This window comes from Aythya ferina (genome assembly GCF_964211825.1).
Source record: "Aythya ferina genome assembly, chromosome: 3".
Taxonomy (NCBI): domain Eukaryota; kingdom Metazoa; phylum Chordata; class Aves; order Anseriformes; family Anatidae; genus Aythya; species Aythya ferina.
The window spans coordinates 114,661,072-114,687,418 of record NC_140298.1 but is presented as its reverse complement, the minus strand read 5'-3'; the positions used below and the strand labels follow the sequence as shown (position 1 = coordinate 114,687,418).

The 26,347-nt window shown below is 39.8% G+C and overlaps 1 protein-coding gene across 2 annotated transcripts in view; it reads left to right on the top strand.

The window, feature by feature from the left end:
• CLIC5 (chloride intracellular channel 5) overlaps positions 1–26,347 on the top strand; it is a 68,440-nt gene that overhangs the window by 24,566 nt on the left and 17,527 nt on the right. For both annotated transcript variants that reach the window (XM_084512379.1, XM_084512380.1), the window contains exons 2-4: positions 16,925–17,034; positions 17,361–17,486; positions 18,842–18,948. In XM_084512379.1, coding sequence (XP_084368505.1) covers positions 16,925–17,034; positions 17,361–17,486; positions 18,842–18,948 — 343 coding nt within the window. The remainder of the gene's footprint in view (positions 1–16,924; positions 17,035–17,360; positions 17,487–18,841; positions 18,949–26,347) is intronic.

The following is a 26,347-nucleotide window of genomic DNA, read 5'->3' as shown; positions in this document are numbered from 1 at the left end:
TGGGAACAGGTCTGTGATGTAGAACTGTCTCCTAACAAAGTATGTTGAAAATCCTGATTTCCTGGACATAAAAGAAATCAAACTAACCAGAACTGGATGTTTGTCTGCTTTCAGGCAGCAGTTGAGCCAAACTCCTTCTAGTCCTCCCTTTTTCCTTTTCTTGTATCTTCTGTAGTGACTTCTGTTCCAACATCTCTGTTTTGTCTGCTTGTTCTCACAGACTCATAAATTTATATCAATAAGTGTCTTAGTTCTCATCATTTCAGTGTTGGTCCCCTAAGTCTCCTGGTTCAGCTTCTACCAGTGAAGTATCACGCTTCTCCAATTTTCTTCCATGTGCCTGATTGCCAAATGAAGTTGAAATAGCTTCTATGTACTTATTTCTGATAACCATGCATAAACCTCAGATAAAGCACTGATTGAGGAATATTTCAAGAGACTTGTGTTGTAATGACTAATTAATGCACCTGTGGGACTGTAGGAGTTAAACCTATCCCTGCTATAGCTTCTTCAGCAAAAATAATGTAACATTAAGGATGAAGTTGCTCAGAAGTGACAGTTCACTTTTCTAAATCCTCATTCTTGGTAGTCCCTCATTTTGTGTACAGGGCAGATGACAGAAGACAATGGTATTTATTTGTGCAGGCTTGATGTAAACTCTATTAAGAATGGTCAAAACCTATATTCAGGACTGAAGCTGACTCTCTTTTGCTTTAAATTGTACCAAATTTGAATTTCATAGATATTAAACTTGCAGAGATTATATATGGGAATAGTCACAATAACAGTAAATTACTTTTTTCCTCTTCTTGCATATGTTGGTTTCATCTGGACTAAGAAAAAATATCATGACTCGATTCTCCATTTGCCAATATTTCATATGTTAATAGCTGGTCATGATACTGGGGATGCAGTTTACATGCAGAAGGAAGTTTGCTTGATTTATGTACTGCTTTAGTTTCCCTTTCTGTTAACCTTGAAGATGCCAAAGCCCATATAAAATGTTCCAGCTTCTACTGCTAATAGAGACATCTGAGTACAATGTTGTGCTGTTTGGAAAAGGACTTGTTGTCTCCATGGAGTGTGTGCTGCTGCATGCTAGCAGTTGAGTTCAATGCATGATGAGCTAATCCAGGGAGATAGATGGTCCAGCTTGAAGACAGTGCTGTCCTTAAGGTGGTATTTCTCATTCATGTAAGAAACAGAAATCACTTAGTTGCAATATGAAATGTATCTGTAGGGGGCTTTTAAATATAGTGGTAACAAGTACAAGTACTATTAACAATTAGTTAAGGTCAGTTATAGTGGAATTAGAAATAAGCTTATTAATAACTGTAAAAGTCATTAACCATTGGAGTGAGACACCAAAGAAGAGTGAATTCCTCTGAACTAGAAGAATGAATACATGTATTCATTCATTTATTCAAGAATGAATGAATGTATTCATTCTTCTAGTTCAGAGGAAGACTACATATGATGTAAAGAAGCACATATAGCTAGAGTCAATACAGGAATAAACATGCCTTAATGTCTGAAAAACCAAGTAGACAATGCTATGGAGGATGTTTTGGCAAACCAGAATAGGGCTTGGTTCAAGCACAGAAGAAAGGTTTGGTGTTCTGTGCCACTGAAATGTGGCACAAATCTGGTCGAAGCCACTCTGACAGAAATAGTGTTCAGAGGCCACTTGCATGTCTTAAAATGTATCTTGGTGTCCTTAGTGCAATATTATAAAGGGATTTGTTCAGATGTTGTTTAAGTAAGGCGTTTTTTTTTTTTTTTTTTTTTTTTTAAATCTTTCTCTGGGTACTCAAGGGCCAGCCATCATAGAATCATTCAATGAATGAATCATAGAATTCAATGAATGAATCATAGAATTCATTCTATGAATGAATCATAGAATCATTCAGGTTGGAAAGAAAAGACCTCTAAGATCATCTAGTCCTATCTTTAACCTAGTACTAAAGTCCACCATGAAATAATGCTACAAAGCTCTACATCTGCATGTTTCTTGAAGTCCTCGAGCGATAGGGACTTAATCACTGCCCTGGGCAGCCTGTTCCAGTGCTGCACAACCCTTTCAGTAAAGAAATTTCTCCTAATACCCAACCTAAACCTCCCCTGGTGCAAGAATCTAGACTTACCCTGGTGCAAAAAGGCCTTTGAAGGGCCTTCAAAGATGAAAAAAGGCAGATGCTGCCTTGGCCATGTTCTGAACATCCATGCCAGCGTGGGTCAGACCTTGTGGCTGAGAAGTAGGAAGAGCTAAATTGGGAGCTGCAAGAGCTGAATTCTCGTTCTGGCTGTCCTGGAGCCAGAATTTCATTCCCTTAGTCATGCCATCTCCATGTCCTGGTTTCATTATGTATGAGACATTTACACCAATGTGTAAATTTTCATCTCTAGCAACACAGCAGCTTTTCTAGCTAAAATCACATTCCTCTTTTTCTCTTTACATAGATCAATGGCTATAAATCTACTCTTGCTTTGTGGTTTAGGTCCTCACAAAATACTGAATTAATTCTCAGGTTGGGCAGGTACCTCCCTATATTAATTGCCAAGTTTCTCTTCCCCATAGTATTTCAGCACCCAAATGAACACCCTGAGCATTGCCACCCACCATGTCTAGCTATTGTAGTTTTGGGTGCTGGTGTACATCTGTACCTGTGTATTGTCCGAAACGAGTGGAATTCAGAGAAACCGGCCTCTGATGGACCGCTGCTATTGTGGACGGTGTTTTTCTAGATTGTGATTCAATTTGTGTGGGTCAACAGGCACGTTGTGTTACTGCTTTCCTTTTGCTTTTAGCTGCTGAATGAGCAGCTTACTTCAAACAGATACAAATGCATATCATGGGAGGAAATGATTTTCTTTCACTGCCCCGTGTTTTGTGATGAGCTGTTGTTGCTGTTTCGTTGTGCAACTGGAGACCTGTTTGGTTTGTTTGTTTTATCTGTAGTATTTTTTTAAAAGCTGTTCCTGGATGAAGAGGAGTTGAATCACAGAATGTTCTTGCAGGTTGTAGGACCTCACTGAATGGCAGTTTTAATTGTTTTACTGTGCCCAGTTCTTTCCGTTTTCAGGACAAGACAAAAGGATACAGTGTTCCTACCTGCTTCCTTACTAAGCCTTGTTTCAGACTTCCTCTATCACTTCAATCATTTTCATTTTCTCCTCTGTTGACTTGCACATTCAGTTTCAGATGAATGATATATTTGCCTCAGTTTACTGAGTTGCCTTTTATAGAACTATAACTTTACTCTAACTTTGGGTTTTTGGCTTTGCTTTAATGTCAGTAAATCCCACTCCCCAGTTAAGCTCTAGAGCCAGCTCTAAATCTGGGTCTTGTTTGAGGTTCAAAACTATTTACCCTGTTTGAAGATGGAACCAAGAACCTTTCCTGAGAGTGCATGAATGCGAGCATTTGGAGTTCTTCTTATTTATAGAACCATAGAATATCCCAGTTGGAATGGACCCACAAGGATCATCGAGTCCAACTCCTGGACTTGATGTTCATCATTTAGTTCATCATCAATGCAGCATTTCTCTGCACATCTCAGAGGTCACGCTTCTCACTACTCACTCCATACAAAAGGCAATCAAACCTAGATGCAGGAAGACTTGTTTTGGAGTGGGAATTTCCTACCTGTCCATCTCAATGATGAAACCAGCAGCCCTTTGGCATGCTCCTGTGGGAAAACCTCACCCTCTTTCCTGCCGAGTAGGATCTAGGCCTGAAGGCTGCATTATTTATCTCAAAAGAGATGGTTTTCTAAGAATAATAATAATAATTTAAAAAGTGCTGATTGCACACAGCTACTTGGGTCCAGCCTTTGTGATCCTGGAAAGGATGTGGTCGGGAAGGGGATGTAACCTTGAAATGATGATTTTCTTTTCCAAGGGAAGGAAATGCCTCTTTTCCCCGACCTTGGCTGGCATCCCAGCACAATTTGTATGTGTCAGCATCTTGCTTCAGCTTGCATAGACAAAAGTGCTTTTTTCCTGATTAAACCCTGGGCATCTCTTCTACACTGTGCACCAAGGATCTGGAGGAACATTTAAAGAAATAAGACATATCCAGGACTGTTGAGAGAGGTGCAATTAGTAACAGTCATGTTGTGCCCTGCTGTCAGAAAAAGGTTTTTGTGCTAACTGATATTTCTCTATTCAATGGAAATGGGTATTTATAGAAATTCTTTAGATTTGGTATTTTTCAAGAACTGCCAGTGCACTTGGCATTTCACATTCTCTCTTTCAGAGGGAATTAGTAGTGAAAAACATGAAAAAATGGCTAATTTTTCTGAGTTTATTTAGATACTTGAGAGATTTGGGGCTTGCTGTACTCAAATATATATATAAAAGGATGAGAAATTCTCTCAGCAAATACTAGTTTCTCAATTATCTCATTAACTTGGATGTTCCAATGAGTTTTTCTGGTGGTTGCTTGGTGTATGTCATTCAAATGACATTCTGCAAATTGCAGTCATCATGGCAAACAGCTCTCTGACAGCCTGCAAAATGGAAACCTCTGTGCTCTCTTTCCTGGACCTACCAGGAGCCTAGGATGAAACAAAAATCTGCCAGGGAAACTTCTCAAAAGCTAGCGAACATTTTCCTGTAGAACACACACTGGCACCAAGAAGACACTGAAAGAAGAGATAATGGTGATGAGAAGCTGCTGAGAGAGACTCTTAAAAAAATAATCAAGAAAGTGATTTGTTAATGGATGAGGAGACCGAGGAAGAGAGATGTGAGGAGGAAGATGTTGCTGACTGCTTCTGAGTCCCACCATGCATGACTGATCCTCTTGGAGAGAGGTTCTCTTGGAGCATGAGGGGCCCAAGAGAGGGGACTCAATGATAGTGAGCATAAAAACTGCCAACACTGAGAACAGGCATCATGGCCAGGGATACCAGAAGCAGGAGGACAGGAAGGAGTGAAGAGATGCTAGGGAAACTGCAGTGGTGTAAGTGAGATTTTGTACCAAGGGAAGAAAAGGAAGAATTATAAGATTTTAAGAAATAGCATTTAATTAAACTTCATTATCTAAGTTTTTCTTTTATGCTGGATAATAGAATAAAATGAAATTAGAGGAAAGTAAGCCTGAGCATCAAGTCAAATTGTGTTTTGAGAAGGCTGTAAAAGAAACATGATATGGGAAGTTTTCAAAGCAGCATTTCAAAATAACCCAAACAGCATAGACACAGAAGTTTTAAGAAATAATCCTGCACTGAGATAATAAGAAATATGATCCTAACTCTGCTCACTGATCCATCAGATTTTCCCTATTTGCAACAATCATTATGCATTAGTTTCACACCTTCATAAGATACTTGTAAATAATACTTTCAGTAGCACACTCACTTGTTCAGACTTTCTCAGCAGCTTTTTGGAACGCATCACTGTTATTTTCTTGAGTGTTTGATATTGAGAACACAAATTGTTTTGCTTTGAGATGAGTAACAAGGAACATTTGTTTGCTGTTTGGGTCTGTGTCCTTCTTAGGCTTTTGTTTTCATTGCAGGTATTTACATTTACAAACTCAGAACTTGCTCTCTGTTTCTTGTTTAATGAAATATTCAGGGAGCATTGCATTCCCCTCCTTTGTAGATGGCTATCAGAAAAGGCTACCTTGTAGAGTAACAACCCCTTTAATGGCTAAATTTGACTGTATGTAGTGTAAATGACCAGATGAACAAATACAGCAGTTTGTGAATGTAAGTAAATATTAAAGGTGAAAAAATGTTCCCTAAATACTAAATTCTGTAATGAGTTATCTGTGAGTAGCTGGAAACCAGAAAATTTGTTTATGCTTTATTTGTAACCACATGACTTTAAGGTTCAGTCCAAATGCTTGCAGTGTCATTATTGTACCAGTAAGTATTTTACTGAAGATATTGGGGGCTTCTTTGGGAAGTCATGCTGAGATGCAAAAGCCAAATCAAATTCTAGCTGGAGCCTGCGATGCACTGCTCCTTTGCAATGCAACTTGATCTGGTTTCAGTGAAAGTCGTAACCATTGCTCCCATCTCGATCAGGTTTGTCTCATACCCTCTGCAGCACCGGTAACTTCGGCAATGCCACAAGAGGCAGGAGGACCGAGTCCTGGACACTGCAGAATAACTCTGCAGAGCTCCTGATGGCTCTTCCCTCCCATTCATTCAGAAGTCACCGATGAAGATATTTATATGATGCTAAATAAGATACAAAATGAGGCCATCGAGGGCAGATTATGGCTGGCACGGCAGTCAGCTGGTTCAGTGGTAAATGCCCTTGTCAGAGGCAGCCCTCCGTTCAGCCCTGTATTCGCAGGGGCTGCAAGTGCCTCTCTCTTCTAATAGCACAAATAAAGTCCTGGAATTTCAATAAATAATTCAGCCCTGGATCTGATTTCAGGTTCAGCATTAACTTTCAGCACCTGGCTGCTGTTATTATTTGTTAGTCTGATATGCTGCTTAGAGGCATAGAAATTTGGCTGCAATTCATCAGCGTTTGCAGAATGTACTATATGACCAGATTACCATCCCAGACTCAGAGATTTTTAACAGACATTCAAAATCCAGATGTGCACGGATTTAATTCTTACAAGAACAACTGCAAGCAGGATTCTGGTACTGGAGTGGGAACTGGAGGTCTCTGCACAGAGCTTTCTTTAAAGAAATGACTCCTGTATTTGCACCTGATCTCTACCAGAAACATTAATAATTTTACTATAATTTGCATTGCCCATGCCAATTTCTGACAATGACCTAGTTCTCACTTTATTTTCTACAAGCTTTCCTGGGAGAATAAATTTTTTACATCTCTAATCAGCTATTGGGATATTGAATCATCAATATTTAAAACAATTGTAATTGGTGCTCTACAGATACCTAAAACAGATTCATTCCCAGTTTCTTTCTCCAGAGCTCATAAAATCACTTGTGGTTTTAATCACTTATTAGAAAGCAACTGGTGAATCTAAAATATGTTTCCACTTTCACTGAAATCAGTGGATTATCTATCTTTAGTAGGAATATTTTCTATGAATATTGACTATTATGGGAGCAGAATTAGATTGTCTATAGTCCATTAATAGCTCTGGAAATGAAAGACCAAAATCAGAATGTGGCCCTATAGGCATATGCTTCCAAAATGTAGGATCTGCAGCCTGTATGTGCAGAGCATGGACAGCCATCCAGTACGAATACATTGCAGGACAAGTTCACTTGTCTTAAGGAAAGACATCTTCATAGGAGATACAGCCTGGCAGCCACAGTAACCAAGCAGTAGCTGATGCTTGAGCATCTGCATTGACCTTTACTAAAATGGTGACTATTTTCTGAGTACTGCACTGGCAGGTCCTGTGACTAAGATCCCTTCCACCAGTTAATCCCACATACAGAAATGCAATCGTTGGAAAAGAGAGAAAAAGAAACTATATATATAAGTGATGGGGAAAGTTAGTTATCTTTAGGAAAATCTTACAGATGGGAAGTTTGTAGTCGACTTCAATCGGAGCGAGAACTTCACCCTGCAACGCAAACATAGACCACTAGAGGGGATTTTACTACCACTCTATGTCTAGCATACGTCTCTCCTGAAAAACCTTTTAAAACATGTGTTCCAGTTCAACCACAAGATGCTGGCTACAAGCTGAGTGAAATCTATGGTTTGTATTATGCAAAAGGTCAGGAAAGATTATTATAATTGTCCCTTCTGGCCATTAAACCTGTGAGTGAAATTCTGGTCCCGTCAAAGTCACAGGCAAAATTCCCATTGACTTCACTGGGGCCAGACTTCATCCTGTGCAGGTCAGAGGAAGGCAGAATTCTGCACCACCTAGCACTGAGAGCAACAACAGCTTTGTTGTCAGGCATGAATATATACTGTTAGAAAGCATTTAAAAACATTGTATGCAACCTCCCTGCTCTGCAGCAGAATGAAATAAAGTGAGACCAGTTTTCAGATCCTTTTTTTTTTTCTTTCTTTTTTTTTTTTTTTTCCCCTTTTGATTTCTTCAAAGCCTCCACCAGTGCAGATTTTGCAACCTCCTTAGAAAGCCTGCTTTGTGTTTCATTATTCATATAATTACACTGGATTTTTTTTTTTTTTTTTTTTTCCCCTAAAGCTTTATTGCTGCAATTAAGCAAAATAATAATCCTATACTCTGTGGACATGAGCAACAGTGGATCATCATCCTCTTTGTAAAATAGTCTTCTATGTGCTTGAGGACTGTTATGTTGTCTGACACTCCTAGTAAAACATCACACATACATCACATTATCAGGTTGCTGTTGTTTGTGGACGCATATTCTGGTGATTCATACTGTTTGTGATTTACGTAAAACCTCCTTCGCTGTTCCCCATCCCTTACTTGTACACTGGATTTTGCTCTTCTTATGTTTTATACCTTGTGGTTTACTTCACTAAATTCCATTTAAGTGACTTCAGACACTTTGTTCCAACTTCTCAGTATTGGTTTGGAGTCTACTTCTCTCCTGGGAAATACCAATAACCCCTCTGTGCTTGTTGCTGTCAGAAAATTTCATCAGGCTCTCTCTGTTCCTTCACTTTGCTGATGGAAACATTAAATATGACTCATCTTGTCACAGACCTTTATGGTAGCTCGAGTTGTTATGTGTATCTAGACTAACAGAAAATTTGATTATTATTTTTCCAAAAGTATTTTTTCAACTACTCATACAAGCACTTTGCAGAAATTTTATGCACATCCTATTTCCCTACTTTCCTTATGAAAATATGATCCGGAGCTTGTGTTAGAAACCTTACAGAAGTCGCCTTCTAGATACCTGCCACATCCTTCCTACTCACTGTGCTGGATACCCTGTCAGAGAACAAAATCTGATTATTTTAACGTCATTTGTTCCATATAATATTATGTTTTCTTACCTTATCACATTTGCTTGTGAGCTGACTCCCTAATCATTTGTTCCAGTATCATTCCATACATTAAGCTTATACATTTGGCATTTCTTGAGTTCTTCTCCTCATCTCCCCCCTCCCTCCTCATGTTATCTCATTTGTAATTAATAGTTGAAGATGGATCCCCCCAAAAAAACAAAGCTTTTCAAAACCTTTCGCTGTAGTTGCATCCAACGGCTAATATGGGAATACAAACTCGTTTGCCATGATCCTGGTGAGTGGTGGGTGCACAATTGCTTTGTTAGGTTGGAGAAGCTGAAGAAAAAGTGTAAAGGATGATTTTCTTTTTGTCTGTCAAGCCAAGAAACATATATGCAGTCCACTGTGTCCAGATGCACACAAACTTTGTGCATAATCCGCTAGTTTGAAGCTGTGATGAGAATGGCAATTTTGGTTTTTGAAGAATTTCAAGATTTTGCTCTAAATTGCTCAAAGTCTAAAAGAAAAACACATTTTAAAACATCCGCAGCTTTATTGAACAGAAGCTGTGGGTTTTCTGAGGGGAGGGAAACTGCAATAGTCTCAGCAATTTTGAAAGGAGATTTTGGCTGATGGGATGAAGGGAAGCCAGGCGCTGAGAGCTCTCTTTCAGCCTCTCGTGGTCCCAGCACCCTGCCCGTCCTGCTGGGTCTCCAATACCAGGACACTCAGCACAGTGGTACGGCCAAACCTGGTGTACATCTCCACCAGGATTTGCCAAATTACATGTGTCCTCCTCAAAAGAGTAGCGTGACAATGGAAATTTGTTTTTCAGTGCTCTCGTATTATTATTTTTTTTCCCAGTTGCTCAAGAAGCTCATAGAAGGGATACTCCCAAAGCAGATCTAGAAAATTGTTACTAAGACTTTAAAAAACAGCTATTCCTTCAGGGTGGCTTGTGGCCTGATTCTCCGTGTGTGGAGAGTTGATACTTTTGAAAAGTCAGCCATCTTCGAACTGTCTCACAGCTTCTAAAACTGCTAGCCCCTTTGAAAAAGTCAGCTTGCATAGACGACCCATTCCTTTAGCTGGTATTTTGCTGACATGAAAAGAATGCTTATAAGTGAAAGACCTTGCTATATGCAGTTTGTGTTTACAATACTGCCCATGTTGCTTAATGTCTGTCACTATTCATGGGATTCCTCCCTTATTCACAACTGAGAGGATGTCAGATTTGGTATGCAGAAATTCCTCATAGCAGAGCATTGTCTTTGGAAAAAAAAAACACAACAATATATATATTTTATCATTCCCTAGTTTGGAAATTGCTGTATATATTTAGGTGTAGGAGTTTCATTACAGATTCTACTTCTTTGTTTATTTATAACCAATTTCTCGTAAAGGTGAATGCATGCAGTGATAGGTAAGGGATCTACAAATATAAATGAGAACAAAATAATTTCTTGGTCCAAGGTGTTGGACCAGTCTGTGCTTTTCTATTCTGTTGATATTTGCCAAGTCATAGGCCTTAAGTGCTTTAAAAGAAAGCAGGAGAGGTGATGGAATAACATGAATCTTTTTTCCATGCTGAGGCTGTCCACCTGTGACCAGGCTATAGTCTTCTGAATCTAATCTGCACACAGATTGGCATTCCCAGACATCACAAAGGTTATTTGAATGCAAAACACGTGCAGTGGCCAGTGGCTCTCAAAAAACCCTGAGGAAAACCAAGACCTCTCTGTGCAGGTTGCTGCTCTGCTACCAGCACCTCAGCTGATGTGTCAGGTAGAAGTGCTCTGCCCCAGGTGGATGGACCAACTGGACACAATTGATCTTTAATTACAAACATCCTAAACCGTAATGAAAAGATCCCCAGGAAGAACCTGGCCTATATGATCCTGTCCTGCCCGTGCTGAAGTTGATATAAATATAAGAGGTTGGAAAATAATGATTTACCAAGCCTGAAGACCAATACCCATGGGGTCTCCAACCTGCAATTCCATCACCTGAAAATCCCGAATGTCTTGAGAGGACAAATGCATCTCTCCCATAACTGCAACAACCTGGAAAGTGTAATAACGGCACTTTCCTTGGAGATCCTCAGCTCTACTGACGTGCTGTTCAGCCAGTTTGAACGGCGTGGAACAAGCCAGCTCCCTTTAAGTTGGCCAGCAATGCAAACCAAGTTAAGCTTATGTGCATCTATAATGTATGCCTGTATGTATGCCAAACTTGGACGACATTTTGGCTGGCTTTTGGGGAGCTGGCTAAAGATATTCACCACTTCCTTTTTGTTTTGTTACTACCCTGACAGTCTTTCTAGCAAATGCTCTATTTTTATTTGACGTGTATGCACATGGTCCATTTCCATGTGTGTGCTCATAGGAATATATTTCTGCTCTAGCTTGCCCTCGCTTGGAAAGCTGCTGCTAGGAGTTTCTTGTAGCAAAATGAAATTTCGGAAAAAGTCCAATGAAATTAAAAAGCTGCACAGCAAATTTATTATTGTTATTATAGGCTCCCATTCAGGAAAATACTTAAGTATGTGCTTAAGTCCCATTGAAATCATCAAGACTTAAGAACATGCTTAAAGTCAAGCGTATACTTCCTCTGAATTGGGATGTATTTCAGCACATGCTTAAATGCTTTCCTGAACTGGAGCCACAGTCAACAAGAGTGTCCTGTGATGCACAGGACTTTCACTACAAGATTTACTTCTTGCTTGAGACCTACCAGTGCTACACTATGAGTATACACTTCTTAGCCTGCCTCTCCGTTGGTGGCACTCCAAATAACTTACTGGCTTTTACATTTGGACAAGAACTTGTGAAAGAGACTAGAAACTGGAAAAAAAAATGAGCCTTGCTAAAGCAATACCTTGGCTTCTCCGATCTCATGTTGCAGCCAACGGTTTTTCCCTACAATGGAGATCTGTGCTATTGTGTGTGTGGTATAATTACTAAGACAGATTTTTTTCTTTTTAATGGCACAATAAATAGGATATTTCCTGGCCTGCTCTGCATTTCAAATAGGATTTTCACTTCCCCTTTGGGTTCTGAGTGTAAGGAGAGTAAGCGTCAAAAGGCAGGCGCTTTCCCAATTCTAAAATAGAGAGAGTGCAATCATGTGCAATGTGAATCTAGATTTTGATTGTAAGGATGATGAAATCAATTCTCTCCTTAATCCTTACTTGGAAACGTTTGGGTGAACTAGTCTGCCTGCTTTTGCTAACTTGTTAAAATCCTTTTGAAAAAGAAATGTATTTTAGTGTCATCAAAAATATCTGCCTACTTTACCAGAGAGTCCAAGAGAGCACTGGACAGAACGGTCCCAATGCAATGAAAAATTAAAAGAGAAGGAAAATAGATAAAACCAAATATATTCTGTTCCTGGAGAAAGCACAAAGGTTTCCAATATGCAGCTCTTTCCAGTGCTGCCATTTTTAAGCTAGATGCTTAGTCATTATTAATGACAGTATGTTGCTATAAAGCTTCTATATTTGGGGAAGAACTGGAAACAAAACCTTTTTCCCTCTTAAGGTTAGGTATAATAACATACAGTTGCCTGTATGCATTGCAGTCACTCTGCATCTACCAGTTGGAGTATTTCTGGAACCAGTGAGGAAGTTTATTACAGTTATTTCATTTAAGGCAAAGCAGTAACCTGAACTTGAGTAGAGCTCCCTGTTCGCGTCATTCAGCTATGCTGTGCAGTGGTTGGAGGCTCTCGATATTGCTGCTACTTTATAGAAGTGTTTGGCACAAGCTCATAAAATCACCGAGACTTTTTTTCTCCCTCCTGAAGCCTCCTGTAATTTTGTTCCCTGGTGATGTGTTGGTACATCCCCTGCTTGTGCACACAAATATCTTTAAGCTTTAATTAATTCATTAAAAATAGCTGAATTGTTCAAGGAGAAGTGCCTTATAAATAACAAACGAGAATACCTTCTTCATTCTTGTCATCACTCAGACAGAGGCAAGCAGCTGCTGTGATGCTGGGGGTTTCCTAATGTGATTACACTGAGTTCCAGGGCAAGACCATGCATCAAATAGTGCGTAGTACCTAAATGTCACAGGCCAAGTAGAAAAGCATCCTGTTTTGTAGCTAACCTAATAAATATAGGTTTAAGTGAAGCAACAAGAGTAGAAAGTGATGTTTCCAAGATGGAGCAAAAGAATCCTCCAGCAATTCTGCCTCCACAAACTCCAGGCTTTTCTGTTAGTGGGGTCTACATACATCTCATCTAAATTTCATCAGGCTCAGTCGAAATGAAAAGTGGCCAGATTCATTTTCTGGATGTGCTTCCCTGCCTTGCCCACACAGGGGGCCTTAGGCATCTCAGGGAAACTTCAGTGGGATGAACACTGGCCAAGGGGTCTAACCCAGCAAATTCCTGAATCCATTTTACTCTTCCATGGTCACTCTGGGAATTTTTTGTCTGAAAAGGTGAGGTGTTTCTCCATAGGGCAAAGGAGGCATTGCTGTTCTGTGGGGAGGAAGAGGCCCTGAAACCCTTTTACAGCACTGAGAATTACAAGTGCACATTTTAAAATCTCAGTTTCCTTGATCCTGGCATCCACAGAGCCTCAAGTCTATAGCCGATTGCAGTCATTGAATCAGCAATATCCAGCGTTACTGACAGGGAAGGTGCATATTTCATCGACTTGCTCCTTTCTGTAAGCAGCTGATCACTTTTGCTGTGCCTCAGGGAAGCTACATGAGAGAGCTTTTGTGCTCATTTGTGAGTTGCAGCAGGGATAAATGGTGTTTCTACAGCTTGTCAATTATTTGTTCTTTTCTTTCTGTCCACTGTTTGAGTTCTTGATCTTGATTAAGGTATTATTTAATTCCTGCATTTCTGAGCCCTTAAGCTGAGACAGACACATAATAGGTTTGCATTTAGTCACTACCAGGGTGCTTTAAGCAAGCTGGTTTCCTTTGAAGCTGAAAGTAACTAAGCCTGGGAAGTTCTCTGTTCTTCCTCCTCTCCTCCTAGTAGTTAATAGACTTCACAGGTAATCTCAAGACACTCTGATAAGCCTTTGAAGTTATTACCCACTAAGTTTTTGCTCTTTCTGAGTGCTGAGCATTGAATTGCTGACTGCTGTTAGAAGCAACGAGAAAGGATTCACAAAACCAACAGAGCCTTGCCTATAATTTTTGCTAACAAGAGCTGAATTTGATGGATAAATTGTGTTGCTGGGGAGATTTTGATTCTGTTCCCTCCTCTGTCACCAGTTTGCCTTGTGATTTGTGGTAGCATTTTCAGTTATGCCAGTCACATGAGATCTAAACCCATGAGTCAGACTCCACCCAAATCATGAGCCTGGCTTCCAGATCCAGAAGCTTTGAAAAGAGATCATACCATACTGTGTCTTTAGTTTATCTTTCGTTTCTGGAATTTCCTCTGTGTATTCCCAACATGTCTCTAGCAATTAATGTTTTCCACTCGTCTGGAAGTGTTGGGAAGACGTTCTGACCATTTGGAGCTGTTGGAGGCCTCGTTTGACCTACACAATTACTTTTGTTTTTGATCTCCAAATGAATATTATTTCTTCCAGACTCCACATCTTTTGTCCTCAGTGATTTCTGCATCCCTTTGCCTCACATGACCCATCACTTCTGTCCCTTCATTGCCATTCAGCCACTCTTTCCCACCTTCACGCCTCTCCGGTCTTGAGAGGGTTTTTCACTGTTGCCTTTCAGGGTGGAGGAAGTACAAAAAGATGCACATCTGGGTAATCCTTAACCTTCCTACGAGAATATATAGTTGGAGAGTGCAAGGAAATGGCCTCTCTTTCCTGAGAAGCTGAAATTTGTTACTTGCAACACAAGAAGTGGGCTATGAGGACTGGCTGGAGAGTGCCTCCATGCAGGATGGAGACCCATAAAAGGGCTGGTGCTCTGTGTGTTATGGCTATTCCAGACCCATTTGCTCAGAAGGTATCTGCAGGACTTGGGAAATCAGGGTTTTATACTCACTTTGAGGGGAGTCAGGTGAAGAGTGAATCAGATTCAATGGAGTTAATAAGACAAAGTAAGTCCAGAGAAGATGGATTGAAGATGGATGTTAAGTGGGAGACAACCCTTCTGTCTGCACTATTTTGCTCTCTAATTCAGTGGTCAATCTGTTTTTCCTTCAATTTAAGGTTTGTAATATATTGTTTGCAGACTCCGATAGCCAACTCTGCTATGAAGGGTATGATTAGACTGAGATGGTGAAAAAGCCAAGGGGAAATTTGCTGTTGTGTCACTGTTTTTCCCTATGGCATTTGACTTTTTAGGAGGGCTAAGAAGTTACAAGTTCTTGGCAAGTGTTTATTAAGCCAAAGCCAAAACAATAAACGTAATTTCACAGTAATTATTGCATGCAACACTGTGGTGCCTGGTATTCCCATGGTAACATTGTCATTGTTCTGCCATGAATTTTGGAGAGCAGAGCTAACTATTTAATTAATAAAGTTGTGCAAAATTAGTATATTCACATGCCAAGCAGTCAGAAAGAAGCATCTTCTCTTGCTCATCTCATACCATACCACTACTTTATCCACAGTGTTTGCAGGTTCTTACATATGCCATGTGCCAGGCATTTGGCTGATCTATAATTTCAGGTAGAAGTGCAGCCAAACTGTACCCCCAGATCCAAATATCTCTAAAGTCTGAGTGTTTGATACTGAATCTGAGCCCAGAGAAAAACTCTTTACATAGCCCTAAACTTTACAATGGGCTGTCTCCAAGCCTTGAATCCACACTCTCTCCATATTTTGGTGGATGGGAAATCTGGAATTTGTTTTTAAACCCCAAATTATCAAAAGCTGTGTTGAAGACATGAGAAAGATTCATGACGCCTACCCGATAATCTTTCAGCTAAACTTTTCCTATGCCCATTGTAGCAACTGGACACATCTCAAAATGTTTCTAGTTGGTCTGTGAACGTTTCACAAAACAGCAGTAATTAGAAGTGATTCCTTCTTTAAGATAGAGAAATGCCACTCCACAGCTTGAATATTAATAAGATAAAATTTATGAAAGCAAGCAGAGTAATATAATATTTTCTCCAGAGGAAAAGGACATGTATTTGCTTAGCTCTTTCATCAGCCATTTTCAGACACACTCTGTGTGCATAAAATACAGTTATGCAACCCATATGGGTCAACAAAGGAAGGTTGGTTGCTTCACCAGGATTATAAGACTCTTTTAAACACAATGGTACCACAAATTAAAATGGAAATCTATCAAAACCATTATCGTCTTGAAAGCTTTGGCCACAAGCGTAATTATTGTAGAAGGATGTTGTCCTTGGACACAGCTTTGGCTCAGTTCAAATAGTGTTATTTGTATCCCTCTATGGCTTAAAGTCAGAATTTGCATGGCCAAAGACCATAAATTTTTAAAGGAAAAAAAAACACAAGCTGTTTCCTTAGTACTAACACTAGCAGTTTTTTATTGTTTTGTAGTGGTTTGTAGGCAACTCATTAGGTGCTAGAGATAGGAACAGACTGAATGTGGCGGCTGAAGTCTGCCTTGAACTTTGGAAGTCTTCAGATGCAGATTTCTATCTGGATCCAGTTGTTTGTGTCTGAGGCTCTTTCTTTACCGGACACGAAGAAGAATGAGTGAATGTTAGACATGTTTGAGTTTAAATCCACTTCCAAATGTCCCCATTTTGGATAGTAAAACAGTGACCCAGTGATGTGCAATCTACAGATTTAGAGCAGAAAACCTGAGTTTCCTAGCATGTCAATGCAGCAGGCAGTCCTGTAGGATGGAAGTAATTGAACATACAGTGAACATATGGTGAGAAGAATATACAGTCTTCTGGATGTTGCTTGCCATAAGTAAAGGACACATCTAGAGCCAGAGCTGTCCCCAGGAGAGGCACCAGGTTGCTTTCTCAAGCTCCTGCTGAAGGCTGAATCTTGGAGTAACTCCATTATGGAGCTAATGATAAACTAGATAAAATAACAGGCACTGTTATTTTTGAACTTGTTATTCTTCTTTCAACATCCAATTTCCATCTTGAGGGAGATAAGTGACTAACATATCTGAACTCTATTTTTTGTCTTTTTCCATCCCTCAGGCTGGTATAGATGGAGAAAGCATTGGGAACTGCCCCTTCTCCCAGCGTCTCTTCATGATCCTCTGGCTCAAAGGAGTTGTGTTCAACGTCACCACTGTTGACCTGAAAAGGTAAAAATTGTTCAGTTTAATTGAAAGTAGTTATACGATCCAGTGTTTTTCCAATAGAAAGGCCCCACCAAGTTCAGTCAGATTGGTATCTGGCTTAGAGAGCCTGTGGTGCACAACAAAATAGTTGGGATTCAAGTCTGTTATTTCTTTTTGCACTTGTGGAATGTTTTTATATTAAACAGCGTGTTCAGGGTACTTTAAAAGTATTCTCACCACAAACTGCTGAAGAAATAGAAGGGCAAACTGATTTTGCAGGAACCGTAAATATCTTTGCAGCTACCTGACCATAAAGATTGGTGATTCCATGACCTTTTTTCTCTCTGCAGAAAGCCAGCTGATCTACACAATCTGGCTCCTGGGACCCACCCACCTTTCTTGACTTTTAATGGAGAAGTCAAGACAGATGTTAACAAGATTGAGGAATTCTTGGAAGAGACTCTTGCACCTCCAAAGTAAGAACTTGGGATTTTTTCAGTCAATATGCCATTTCCTAGGAATGAAAGATGTCCTAAGAGGAGTTCCTAAAAAGCACTCCCTCCTACGATCTTTACTTACAGGAGTAATATTTATTTATGAAACTTGCTGGCTTCAGTGAGATGACTTCCATGTGTGAAAGTTACTTGTATGACTAATAACTGCAGAATGTTTTCTCTGTACACATTTCAGGATGCCCTTGTATGCAGAATTAAGGAGACCAATGCTAAAAAAAAAAATAAAGAATTGTAGGGGTCTGGTGTCCACATTTTACAGAGCTAAAAATAACCTGGAATGGATGCAGAGCATTGCCACACAAAATATCTGTGCCAGTAAAAGTGTTTTATCATGAAAAACTGAAGGCTTCTGAGCTGTGTGGAACCTTAAAAAGGTTGGAAGGGGAACTGACTGCTGAGTACAAGGAGCTCTGGAGTCAGAAAAGTGCTCATTAGTCTCATCAAGAAATGACTAGAGCCCATGACTGGAAATCATAACCAAAATAATTCAGCTTAGAAATAGGGCACAGATTTTTCAATATGTATGAATAAGCATTGGAACAAACAACCAAGGAACATGTCAGATTCACCAGATATGCCTTAGTTAGTCAAGCATTTTGGACTTAGTACAAGGATAACAGAGAAAAAAGATTGCTGGCTTGTGTTTTGGACCTTAAAATCTATGAATCAATGAAAATATTCTCAGTTCCTTATGGAGCATTTTACCTCCAACTGAATGCGAAGCCATAGGACCAGTCATGAGGCAAGAGATCAGGTACTTAAGTTTTCTGTAGTCTAGTCCAAGACCACTGAAATCAGTAGGAGTCGTTAGTTCATGTTGATCTTTCAAATCAATATATTCCTTTGTGCCAGATGTCTATAAAAACAACAATTCGGAGACTGAAAACTTTATGTTCCTTCACCTGGCTGATGCTAACACGCCTTGCTATTACATCCTGGCAGACATTTTCAGCTCAGGGAGTTAGACATGACTGCCATTCATAACAGAGAGAGCTGGCTGCCAGCCTCCCCTGCACCTTTCTGGAAATTTATGCTTCCTCCTGATTTAAGGCCACTGTATCTTGGATGGTGGTCACATAAAGCACCAGTGTGATTACCTTTGTCCTGAAGCCATCCCTGTGTAACTGCCCAAATCTCTGCCTTGACAGATACAGATATCATTAAGAGGGTCTTGCCAAGCTGTTGTTTTGAGATAAATGACAATGCTAATTGCAGTTTCTCGTAAAGGGCTTTTTAAAAATGTCTTCTTTTAAATTATATTTGTAATCATGACTATAGTGCTGGTAACACCTTGTTACTCTCCAACCTCCTTTCAGATATCCCAAGCTGGCTGCTAAGCACCGGGAATCAAACACTGCTGGAATCGATATCTTCTCCAAATTTTCTGCATACATCAAAAACACCAAGCAGCAGGATAATGCTGGTGAGTAGAGTCATTATCAAATGTGCCGGGGAGTTTTTGTACTTAGAAGCTGAATTATTTTGCTGTTTTCTCCTCATTTTATTGTAAACTGTGTTGATGATATCAGATACCACTGCTGATCAATTTGAGATGGTAGGTTCAGATGTACTTCACATGTCCACAGTCGAATTAACTACATCTATACCAGTGAATAAAATAGGACAGAGAGCATTCAATAGTCGCCAAGCTTCTTCATCGGAACAGGATCCCACAGAGCTACTAGAGGTGGCTGGTGGCTTGCTCTAACGCTTCTACTCGGCCCAGGCACTTCTTGTGAGGAGTGTTGGTTGTCTGGGTCCAAAATTGTGGCAGCAATAGACACAGTACTAAAAGTTTAGTACTGAATTATTGGTGAATGAACGAGCGAATGAACGGAGAGCAATCTGTGCCTTTTTACCCTGCATAATTTCTTAGTTGTAGACATTGACACCAGGCTCTCCCACTTATCTCGTGGTTATGCTATGGTAGTATAGCTCATTTGCTGGTATAAACTGAGTCATATTGTGACATTAAATAGGAAGTAAATGAATGGAAATTGAATGAAAGTGGCTTTAAGAAATATAATTGCATGCTGTACACTCCAGACTTTCCCTCATACATTTGTGTCAAAAGAAATACCCTTCCCCCCCTCTGAAGCTGGATGCCATGCATATTTACACGCATCCTACACTCTCTTCCTAATGAAATCACTTTTCTTCTCCACATTCCTTTCCCCCCAGAGAGGCACAGCTCCAGCTAGTGCAAGCTCCTGTTGCTCCATGAAAGCAAATGGATTTACACTGTCATATCCCTTGAGATGATCTAGCAGAGAACTTGCAGTCATTCATTGACGTTCATCTTACCTTGTATTACTAATTTCACAGAGACCTAAGGCATGCTAAACACCATGCAGTCATCACATTGTTCAGAGAAAAGTAGATTTTTCAGGTTCCAACTCTGCCACAGATTTCATTTGTGCGATTATATTTCATTGCCTGGGGCTGACTCATGAGATGAAAATGGGGAAATGATGATTTATGTCAGATAAAAATCTGCTCCTTAATATTTTTTTGTGTTGTTAACAGAAGGAAATAATTATAGTGCTTCACTTTGCAGGGGTGCTAAAAAGTTATTTTTTTTTGTCTGCTGCCAATGGGATGCTCAGCTAACCTCTGTAGGAAGGCTTGTAAAAAGAAGATAAATTAAGAGTTAACTTAAATAGATGTTACAGTTAAAATAAATATCTTGGCCGTTTACAAGGAATTTTTATGGTCCATGGTGCAACTGTAAGCCTTAAATTCAGCTGTGCTGTCCCTTGTATTCTAAAACTGTCACAAGTATTTGTCCACATGTAAAATCCTGCTGTGTTGCTTCTCAGTGACTCTGCAAAATGCAGATCCCTGGACTTGTAAGGGCTGGCAGCTCCTGCTGGTAATAAATGGCTGTCCTAGAGGTGTCTGCATCTGGCTGCAACCAGTGCTGGAATTCAAGATTGGATATCTGCTACTGTGAGATAAAGAATCTAACCCTGCAAAGTGCTCCTGGTGGGCTGTCTACATTTGTTCCATATCCAGTGTGATTAATGGGAGCTTTCCCTAGTTCTGCCTAGCAAACTTGGTTTAAGTACTTTTGCAAAGAAAATGAAAATCCTTCTCCAAGGCAATTGAGCATACCATGGTTATAGGGAAAAGAGATAGTAAGCTGCAAGACAGCAACAAACTTTGCTCTGTGCAAACTTCCTTACCCCATTTTGTTGCTGGTTCATGCTCCTGTGATAAGCAGACACACACTGGTACTCAGCTTTCCTCTTTGAAGTAGAGAGGTGTTTTTAGCTTAATTTTTTACAGCTGGAGTGCTGCAGCACAACGAGAATAAAGCTGAGATGAGCAGAGTACCTACGTGTTCTTTGTAGCACTGTTTTGAAGTGCCTGAGGACATCTGAGTACTTGGGTCTGGGAGTAGAGTCTTACAAAATCTGGGAATTAGACCTCAATTTTAGCAGAGTAATTGACTTCAATTTTTCAAAGGCTGAGCAAGAAAAGTGTTTCCCTTATCTCAGGGACATTTTACCCACTGAAACATCCTTTCCAGTTCATCTGAACCTACAGTAGTTATTCTCAAGGCTGATTTGGATGGCAGATAATGAGTTAATTAAAAGGTAGCTGTGTTGAATTTCTTGGGCAGAGAAGAGATTATGTGCAAAAAAGAAAAGAAAGGAAAGGATTGTATCACTGTATACATAATTCCTAATGCAGCTATTTTGGATGGGTATTTGTTTAAATTAAAGCTTCAATCAAAAAGGGATCTGGAACTCTAGCCTTGATCTGATACATGACATTTTGCAGAAGATTTTGGCAGCTTATCCTCCCTATGTAACAGCAGAAATAATTATATATTGCTCTGTAAAAAGAGAAAGCAAATTCTAAATATATTACATATGATATATGATGGTGTATGATATATAATAGGTGATAAATGATGATATAATATATTATATATAGTAATATAATATATGATACTATAAACTAGATACTATATAATTAGGAGGAATGTCCCTTTCCCTATCTCCATGTGAGTAGGTAAGGTCCAAAAAGAACAGAGGTTGCTGCTTGTGGTTATTTCCTATACACAGCAACTCGCAAATAGATGTAATGGCACGTCTCATATCCATCCTCTATTTGAGTCCTAGCTTCAGCTGACTCAAATTTGTGGGTTAAACTGGAAAGCCACACCAGTGACTGGGACATCTGTTGTACATGATCAAAATAGAAGAACACTTGTCAATAAAACCAAAGCAGAATGGAGACCCCAGACTATTACATCAAAAATAATTCTAATTGTTTTTGGTTGGGAATAGGAGAATGTTGGATACCAAGTATCCTAAATCACCAAACATCAGGTTGTTTAAATTATAGTCTCTTAACTTGGAAGTCAGGGAGGTGAATTCATTGAGGCACGGGATATCAGGATGGGAATTTGTAGCATCCACTGATCTCTAACTGTAAGAAGTGTGGTTAGGTAAAATTATATATGATCATTCTTCAGGGCATCCTGGTTTAGCAGAGATCATGAGATCTAAGTAACATGAGCTCTTACTACAGCCTGTGGCTATGAAATCTTTGTGGAAAAGTGGTGTGAAGTGGTTGGGATTATTAATGAGATTTACACAGTAGGAGGATACTGGATGTGAGAGTTAATGAGAACCCAATGCATGCCAAAGATAAGCCTAAACTAGTGTTTCTCCCAGGAGGGTTTACAGCTAGGGTTGTACAACAATTTCAGACTTCAAGTGATGCCATCACTTGGCTATTTGTTATGGAGAGGTGGTGAGAAGGCAGTAATAACAGAGCCTGTAGCCTTTAAGCGTCTGATTTTTTTTATTATTATTATTATTATTATTATTTTTTTAATCCCTGAAAGTGGAAATGTCATGAAAAAAATAAGATTTGTAATTTCTTGGTTTAGTGTTTGAATTCTTACATGTAAGTAGACACAATGATACATATGTTTGTTTGTTTCTAAGATTGTGATACCCTCTGCTGGCAAATATGTGAATGTATAAAGCAGGAAGCTTTACAATCAAGGATGAAACATCTCCCTGAAATACTAGGTTTCCTTCTGCCAAGACAGTTTCCTCCTACAAATGTGACATTGTCAGAAGAGAAGTGCTTCATAGAAACCTATGGATTTTGACAAAATTTTCAAGGAAAAAATTGTATTTTTCTGGATGAATTTAAATTACTTAGAGGTACAATGTTTTAAAATCACATAGAATAATAGTACTTCCCCCACACCCATTTCTTCTCTCTCGCTCTCTCTCTGTCTCTCTCTCTCTCTTTCTATTTTCCTTCCTTCCTTCCTTCCTTCCTTCCTTCCTTCCTTCCTTCCTTCCTTCCTTCCTTCCTTCCTTCCTTCCTTCCTTCCTTCCTTCCTTCCTTCCTTCCTTCCTCCTTTTTTTTTTCCTTTTTATCCTTTTTTTCCTCTTTTTTCTTTCTTTCCTTTTTTTTTTTTTTTTTTTTTTTTTTTTTTTTTCTTCTGGATCCATGCAGTACTTCATTAGCCACATGCCATTATGTTTCATGTCTGGCACAGAAACAGGTGATAACCTTCTCGTGTAAGGCTGCATGGCAATATGTTATTGATCATGATTCATTCACTTACCAAAGGTATTTGGCAGCTAGACTGCCCTGATTTAATAGCTCCCTGAATCTCTGATGCTTTTTTTCCATCTTTGTTTTGCTAACTTTTCTGTCTTATAATATAAAAATGTTGAAAGGTTTGGAATGGGCTGGCTAGGGCTGTAAGCCCAGAAGCAAACATGCTCATGCCATATCAAAGTCCCACCACTTTTAAGCTTCTTGAAAGGGAAGGAATTGATTCCAGATTCTCAGGATGTGGCAAGCTGTGTTTAAAGAAAGTGTGTGCATTTATTATTTCAAGTCACTTCAATTACAACGGGCTTGATTCCTTCCACCCCCCATGTCACTCGATAATTTTATAACAGACCTCTCTGAAGGAGTGATCATCTCATTGCAAGAACAGGGCCACATCTGGCTTAGATAGCGCAACTGGGTTATTCAGTCCTCCGACCCTTGCCACTGGACTTGGCCACTCAAAATTATGAGAAGTGCTCATTCACTTCATGGCTCATTCTCCTTCATGGAAGAAAGCAGTGGCAGTATTCTTCAAAATTATCTCTTCCTCAGGTTCACATTGCTCAAGTTTGCATGACAAATCTGAGACTTTGGGGCTGCTTTGCAGCTGTGTAATATCCAGGAGGCCTTGTCTGAGCATAAGGAAAGAAACCAAGGTCCTGGGAGCTTACTCGGGTTCCTTTTGTTGATGCTGAGCAAATCACTCAAGCTCTGTACAGTAACCAGGGTAGTAGCAACTTATCTATTCATCAGAGGAGGATGCAATTTAATTAATTGGAATGCTGTGTACGTATTCAGTATCCTGCTTATTATTTTTCTTGCAAGCCTGTATACTGCAAACCAAGGGGACAGCCTGTAGTAACCACCCATTAACCATTCCGCCTCAAATTCTAAGTTCTTTGGCTCATAGAATGAGCCCTTTGATTTCATTTATGAGCTTAAAAAGTTGTTCTTGAATTGAGTTCTTAGGGGGCACCAGCTCCAGTGTGGGTGGGCGCATTCATTAGTGGTACGGAAGGATATTTCACTGTACAGCTCTTCAGAAGGCACTGAGCTGGGAGACCACCAGCATGATTTCGTGCACAGGAATTTCCAGCCGTCTGACCAGAGGACTCCACGTGTCTGGTTTGGATTTACATCAAGAGGCCAAAAATAAAAGAGCATTTAAATCATTAACTTACATGTGATTAAATGCTGTTCACCTCTTTCAGTAGCTACATCACACTCTGTGGTTAAGCGCGTGAGGTGGGAAATGTCTCTCTTCGTGTGCTGAGTGTGTGTGCATACAGTAGGTATGCAAACATGGACAGGGCTGGGATTAAGGCTGGCCTACATCAGTTTTAAGCTGCTGTGACTCTGTGGAGTTTCTTCTGCTGAGAAGAGTCAGACACCCCATATAGGTAGGTGCACAGGCTGGACAGTGTGCTCTGGTCCTTTCTAGAAGCCATCGCATACCTCCTTAAACCAGCAGAATAGTAATTCCCTACAGAAACCCACCTTGAATATTTACTGCAGTGATGGATCTGCGGTGCAGACCCTTTGTGGTGAGCTCCTTGATGTTGTGGGTCAGCTGGTGTCATCCCAACAAATGGGGTCTGGTATGCTCTCCATCACCATACAGGCAGGCACAGGGGAGCACAGCATCTTTCCCCAAAGCATCTTCTTGCCCACTGGGGAAGGGCAGCAGGTCACCTTGCTTCCTTCCAGCCTGGCTTTTCGCATCCAAAGAGGTCAGGTTGTAGCTGTGACACAGCTTGTCCCAAGCCTTTGATCTTTCTGTCATTTTCTGTGCCTAAAAGCTTCAGCCCCTGCTCAGCAAAGTTCCTGACAAAGCTCCTGTTGATTTTAATGGAGCAAGGTAAAGTAAAAAAGCTGTTTGAATGCCCTTAGATGGATCAGGAGTTTCCTTCAGCAGGAATCTTGGAGCAGGCTCTAACTCAGGACCGATATTAATGCTTTACAACTTCTGCATAGATTTTCAAGGTGCCATATAAATATATAGGTATATATGTGTGTCTGTGTATCAACTTGCCATTAAATTTTTCCTTCTTCCTCTTTAGTTGCAGAATTTCCCTTTTCCACCACAACCCCCCACACCTGTCCAAGACCCGGCATGAGCCATAATTTGTCCTACACTGTGATGATATTAAGTTTTCTCTGTCGTGCAACCAGGATGGACTAGAAATAGATTTTAAAATCATTTTAGAGAAAAGGAGTTGCTTTATGATGGGCTTTCTAACTATGGAACGTCTCAGGATGACAGATCTTTAACTGTGGCATTTTGACAGACAAAAAAGCTATTTTAGAACATTTTAAACAAGTTTTTATGGCTCCCTCTGAGCTGAGTACTGTTGGGTTCGCGGTAACTAAAGTGCCTGGCAGCTTTACAAAACCAGTCCTAGTATAAAAAAATACCCAGTCTTTAAAACATATGTAAAATAGCTTTTCTGCAACATTTGTGGCACATAAAGTACCGAATACATGTTGGTGAGTGTGATATAAAGATTTTATTGCTGTTCATTTGGGATGACCCGTATAACTCACTCATGATATGTTAATAAAACTGTTCTCCGCTCTGTCTTTTTATAAAAATACACAAATAAAGATCACTAAAATAGTGGTGATAGCTGTGTGCGAACTTGTTAAGGAGTGCAACAAGTTGCACTCAGCATCCATCCTAAATTGCGTTATCTCCACTATGCCCAGTAATCAAAGACCAGTCTTAAAATGCTCAGAAACAGCATTTTACAGAAGAAGTTTGCTGGAGAAATAACTTTTTGAATACTTCCCTCAAAATTATTCTGGCTGGAGGCCCAGAGCCATCAATATTCTGTCTGGTACCAGTGACAGGTTTAAGGACCGATATCTTTTGACCTGCCAAAAGTAAGAACTGAAATTTTATGCCATTGGAAGGAAGAGGTTTTCAGTTTTCCAAAGTGATAACAAGCTATCGCCTTAACCTTAGAAGCATGTACCTTACTAGGGAAAGTTTCTGAACTTTCGTATCATTTATTTTTTTTTTTTATTCCTCTAAGACCTTCCAACTTAATTTTGCTAATTAAGGCATGAAGATTTCCTGATGGAAATGAGAAAAATAATATTTGAAGCCAGTAGAAGACTAGAACTCTCTGTAAGTCCAGATGTGGTCAGACTGCAGGACCTCCAAGGCAGGGACTTGGTAATGCTGATTAGCACACTTAGCTGCAGGCTCTCTGGGAACAGTAAAC